Source organism: Tenrec ecaudatus, chromosome 11, assembly GCF_050624435.1.
Source record: "Tenrec ecaudatus isolate mTenEca1 chromosome 11, mTenEca1.hap1, whole genome shotgun sequence".
NCBI lineage: Eukaryota > Metazoa > Chordata > Mammalia > Afrosoricida > Tenrecidae > Tenrec > Tenrec ecaudatus.
Window position 1 is genome coordinate 17,483,198 of NC_134540.1, and position 6,000 is coordinate 17,489,197.

The window sequence follows — 6,000 nt, forward strand, 5'->3', positions numbered from 1 at the left end:
AAACCTGAAAGAGAGAGAGACCTCAGACCACTCAGATATCTCATAAAGTCCACTGGCTTTAGCCTCCTCATACCTCTTCACCTGTTAGCAGCTGCCTTGAGTTCCAGAGCCAGTTCCGCAAGAGAAAACCAAATCCAACCCACTGCCATCAAGGCACCTCGGGCTGACAGTGATCCTCTAGCAGCTCGCAGAAGTGCCGCATAGTGTTTCCAAGAGTGTCGGTCTTTACAGGCACAAACTGCCAAGTCTTTCTCCCCCGCTGTGGCTGGGGGGTTGAAACTGAAGACCTTCCGGTGAGCAGCTCAACCGCTGTGCCACCACGGCTCATTTCCTCCACCCCGTCCCAGCTCGGTGACCCTGCAGGACAGAGCCGAACTCCACAGGGTTCCAAGGCTGGCAGCTTACAGAAGAGGAACGGCCACTTTGTAAAAGTTGGTCTGTGACGACAAAGTGTAACTTAAATGCTACCTAATCTTTCTCCCTGTGGATGTTTATCTGTAGGCAAGTGTCCAGTAATCCATCGTGATTTATGGATCGGGCATTTCACTAGACTGGCCTGCCTGTGGCACCTTCCATGTGGGAGACCTGAATTTGATGCCCAACCAATGCCCATTTGTTAGTGTGTTGGTGCTGCTATGGGGCCTATTGAACAGGCTTCATCAGCTTCCTGACAGAAGAGGCTTAACAATCTTCCCCTACCAAACCAAAAAAGTGAACAGCCTTCTTGATCCCAACAGTCTGATCCTGTTCTGCACAGGACCACCGTGAATCAAGGACAGCTAAGACAGTCAACAAAGCTGTATAGCCTGGGGCAGAGAGGGCTAGACAAAATATTCCTAGGCTTTGTCACCATTAAAATTGTGTCCGTATGCAAGAGTGAGAGCCCCCTGATGCTCTGTCGTTTCTCGATGCAGTTATCTCCATCAGCCAGCACTCACTAGGTAGTTTCTCGCTGGGCCGTCCCAGAGCCCTCCAGCCCCGTGGTCCCTCCTCCATGGCCCTATAGAATAGCCATCTGGAACCCTCACAGTTTAAGCCTTCCAGGTTTTATTTCACTTCAGAATGTTTGGGCTACTTGTCCATAAGAAAAGCAGATCACTTTTCAGCTATGAAAAAATTCATATTTTATGCCCTAAGATTTCAGTGGAGTGAAGATGACTAAAAAGTTCCTAAGATTCGTGTAGATTGTCTTCTGAAATCCATTTTTTTTAAATCGTTTTATTGGGGGCTCATACAACTCTTACCACAATCCATACATACATCAGTTGTATCAAGCACATTTGTACATTCACTGCCCTCATCATTCTCAAAACATTTGCTCTCCACGTAAGCCCCTGGTATCAGCTCCTCATTTTCCCCCTCCCTCCCTGCTCCCCCCTCCCTCATGAACCCTTGATAATTTATAAATTATTATTTTGTCATATCTTGCCCTGTCTGACATATCCCTTCACCAACTTTTCTGTTGTCCGTCCCCCAGGGAAGAGGTTATATGTAGATCCCTGTAATCGGTTCCCCCTCTCTACTCCATCCTCCTTCAACCCTCCCAGTATTCCCACTCTCACCACTGGTCCTGAAGGGATCATCTGCCCTGGATTCCCTGTGCTTCCAGTTCCTATCTGCACCAGTGTACATCCTCTGGTCTAGCCAGACTTGTAAGGTAGAATTGGGATCATGATAGTGGCGGGGGGGGCGGGTGACATTTAAGAACTAGAGGAAAGTTGTATGTTTCATGAAATCCATTTCTAAATAGCTACAGTGTCCCCTGAATTTCATTTAAGCTGATTTATTTTATCATTTTAAACCACAGGTTCTAAATTAGTTCCATTTTGGAGCTGGGTGCAGATGGGCAAGGACCTACTTTTTATACGTCTGCGATACATGACGGGTGCCTGGAGGCTGGAGCACGCCAGGAAAGAGAAGTAGAGGAGGACTTGCAGGGCTCGATTGTCTTCGACATCACTGTCACAGTATTTAATGTGAAATCACAGACTTAAATAAAGCTGGAATAAATCTGCTGTCGTCTGCCTTTGGACTGTTTCCTAGAATAAAGTGCCACGAGGTAAGGTTTTTACATCCTATTAAACACGTGTTCTGTGGTATTTTTAAAATATTATTTAGGTGTGTTGCCATCAAAGGTCAGCTTTTCTTTTGTTTTTGCTATTCTGCTCTTTAGATTGTCACTAGAATTCTTAGAAATCGAATTTGTAGGCAGAAGCCATTCTTACTCTAAAGTGCCTGCATTTGCTTAATGCTCATGAACATCCATATAAGCCATGATCACGTGAAGCATTCAGAGATGTGATGGCTGGCATATAAGTTACAATATACACAAATTTATGAGTTTTACAAGACATATACAACATAAAACTCTAGGAAATGCAGGATATGTCACAAGGTATTGTTACACAGTCAAAAGTTGCTAAAGTATCAGAAATTGTTATTAACCGAAATTTTCAAAATATAGCTATTTCTTGACATGTCATACACTTAGGTCTGTGTGTGTGTGTGTGTGTGTGTGTGTGTGAGATTTTAACTCTGACTTTTTATTGAGAGCAGATCAGTTTTCCATTCAGAAACTCATACACATTTTGTTTCATCTCATTGATTACAATTTCTGTGTTGTTTTTTTTTAATTAATCACTTGCCGCATCACATCCCCAACTTCCACCCTGTGTTCCTAATCCTCTTCCTTTCTTAACCCTAACTTTGTCCTTGGGTAAATGCTTACCTTTTGATCTCAAATGATGGATTATTGCAAGTGTGCCTGCCGCCCTAATGTTATCATTCCCTTTATTAAAAAACACTGCCATCAAGTCAACCCCAACTCACAGCAGCCCTCTAGGACAGGGGAGAGTTGCCCCTGTGGGTTCCTGAGACTGCAGCTAGAGAAATGGTTGCTTGGTGGTGTCAAACTGCTGACCTTGAGGTTAGCAGCCCTGCTCCTGACTACCAAGGCCCCTCTGTCTATTGTTTTAAAATTGAGCCATGGAGGTGAATCCATTTCCAGACCTGAAGGGTGGCTCAGGGCCACAGTCTAGAGCAGGGGTCTTCAAACTACAGCCCGCAGGCCACATGAGGCCCACCGAGTGGTTTTGCCCCATTTTGTTTTTCACTTCAAAATTAGATATGCGCAATGTGCATAGGAATTTGTTCATAGTGTTTTTTAAACTACAGTCCAGCCCTCCAACAGGGAGGGACAGTGAATGGCCCCCTATTTAAGAAGTTTGAGGGCCCCTGGTCTTGAGTGTTCTACCAGTCTCCAACCTATAAGCCTTGTCTGTTTTAAGATTTTGAGTTTTGTTCCACATTTTTCTCCTACTCTATCCAGGACCTTCTAATGTGATCTTGGCCAGAGCAGTTCCTAATGGTAGTGAGCACTCGCTAGTTCTGGTCTCAGGGTGCCGATGTCTGTGTGGTCCATTAGTTTCCATGTGTCTTCATTTGTTTTAATTATCATTAATTCGGAGTTAAAATCAGGGCATTCCATAGTTCAATCCCGTGAAGCTGAATTGCACAATGCTTACCACAATCAGTTTCCAAACATCCTTTTTCTTCCTGGACTCTTTGATGTCATTGCTCTGTTACCAACCCCCAAAACCTTTATTCTACTTGCTGTTCCTAGAGTTCCATCAATCCTGAGTTACGTCTACCGGAAAACAGAGAAATATACAACACAATTTCCAGAGGGTGACTTGACCTCCAATGACATACACCCTAAGATGAACAAACCAAAAAAGTACAGAAAGAGTTGAAAACCAGATCCAGTCCAGCACGCATTAGAGGGGGTGTCAACTCACACAGCTGAACAGTGTCTTCCATGTTTATCACTCTCCTTCATCCCGGACAGAGAAAGACCACTGGCTGTACCTTCTGCAGCTCATGAGCCAGTTGCCACTCCCAAAAGTTGGATGTAGAGCATTGTCTTTTAACTAAGTTATGCCGATTGTGGGTCCTACACAATTCTGAAACTAATGCTCTCATCTCTAACAGTTCCCCCAAAGAATTCTGTACACGACTTACACGATGTCAAAACCAATTTTGCATCCTCAGGGGACACTGCATTGTGTCCCTGTCCAGTGTTCTCTCAGTCTGGGGACAAAGAAGTCTGAAGGGACTTTGAGGGATAGGCTTCTCAGCCGCTTCTCAGTGGACAGCCCTTGCTCCCTTGAGTGAGCAGGTGCATTGCAATGGTAGAAAGTTCCTCAGCACAGTCTCCCTGCTTTTTTTCTCACCAATGCAGGTTTCAATCTGCTTAACACTTCTTTTTTATAAACTACCATAATCTTCCTGTGTCCTTTGAGGAAAATCTACCAAGATTACTTATTTAGAATGCCAAAAAACAAAAGCGGTTGTCATAACCTGTGCAAACCTCTCTCCGTTACTCATCGTTGAGGTCTCCCCAGCATTCCTTAAACGTTTGCTCCACCTAAAAATGTGTTTTGTGTGAATTTGTTGAAAAACTTAAGTGATTTGGGAAAATGTCCAACTGAATTTTGTTAAATTTTTTCTACTAGCACTGACTTCAAAATCGTACCACCCATGTCACAAATACTTTTTATTTTTTAAGACACCCTTTAAAAAAAAAGACCAATGCAAGGGAACTTGTCTGCAGCCCCATTTGAGCACAGAGGCATGTTTAAACAATTTGTTGGGGATTAACCCATGCAAGTATGAACTGTGGGCCCTAGTGGGCATACATTTTCACTTGTCCCCGTGATTTCTTAATTTTTGCCTTAATTTTGTTTCTGTAATGTTTTAATTAATGTTCTCTACTTTCTTATATCCATTGCAATGGTTGCACAGAAGTCATACAAAATTCACGATTAAAGGGTTTATGAAGGAAGCTAACAGTTTGTAACCCCCGTGAGAAATGTGCAGGTGGAGCTGTTTACCGGGACGTGTTACGAAGTTTCAGGTCTGCTGCTAAATGCCCAGGGGGCACACCCTCCACTGTAACCGCAGGGTGAAGGCATTCAGGTCAAGCTCCCTGGGTCAGCAAGGCCACCTTCCCCAAGTAAGTGTCCACAGGGACCACACTGCAAACCAGCCTCCTGCATAAAAGCACCCAATGTACTCTTCCGCGCCCTGACTCCCAGCTCTGCTGCTTCTCTGATGGGACAGCTGTCCTGTGCACCAGGAGGTTCACTGTGCTGGCATGGCGGGTCCAGAGGATGTACTCCACGTCGGGCTCTTACTGGTAATGAGATCCTTCCCCCTGCTGCTCCCAGGGCTCATTTTGTACACAGCAGGACGCCACTCCAGGAAATCCCTTTACAATGGCAGCTGAATCCTATCAGTATCTTCCCCCACTTTCTTACCAGACTCCTGCTAGGAAAAGGTCCTTTGGTGAGAGGTAGAGGCTTTGGCTAGAGGAGCCACAGTAAATAACCCACTGCCCCTGCAATGTCTCTGTTCACTCTCTCACCTCTTGGACAGTGATTTCCGTCCCACTTCATGTTTGAGGGGAACGCATTCTTTTAAAACAGGAGTGAATGAAATGTCTCAGAACAAATGGGTTTTCCACTCAACAGGTCATACACATGGATGGCACAGGGTAGCAGCACCCCTGCCACCGCCTCCCTGCCCTCCCCTTTTCTTCCTAGCCTTCCTTTAAATCCATTCTAAGTCAGTGCTACCCTGGTTGTTCCAGCACGTGCATATTGTTATTGTTCACTTCATAAGCCTTTCTATAGCTCTGGTGGCATAGTAGGCTGTGCCCGGGGCTGCTAACCACAATGTCAGCAGTTCAAAACCACCAGCCACTCCACGGAACAAAGATGGGGGTTTCTACTCAAAGATATACACTCTCAGAAACCCACAGAGCAGTTTTGCCCTGTCCTGTAGGGTCGCTATTTATCAGCATCAACTCCATGGCAATTGGGGGTTTGTTTTGTTTTATTTTTCACTCTTTAGGTGACAGAAGAGCCAGGAGGGTGATTTAAAGGGTTACTAAGGGCCATAGCCACTACTCATTTGTCACGTTGTCATGTTGTGGTGGAG

At 45.0% G+C, this 6,000-nt stretch overlaps 1 protein-coding gene across 1 annotated transcript in view; it reads left to right on the forward strand.

Moving 5' to 3' along the window:
- The window catches only part of ALG5 (ALG5 dolichyl-phosphate beta-glucosyltransferase), a 30,200-nt gene extending 28,187 nt beyond the window's left edge, over positions 1–2,013 (forward strand). Inside the window, exon 10 of the mRNA XM_075562942.1 lies at positions 1,808–2,013. Coding sequence (XP_075419057.1) covers positions 1,808–1,923 — 116 coding nt within the window. The 3' untranslated portion in view covers positions 1,924–2,013. The remainder of the gene's footprint in view (positions 1–1,807) is intronic.
- The last annotated feature ends 3,987 nt before the right edge of the window (positions 2,014–6,000 follow it).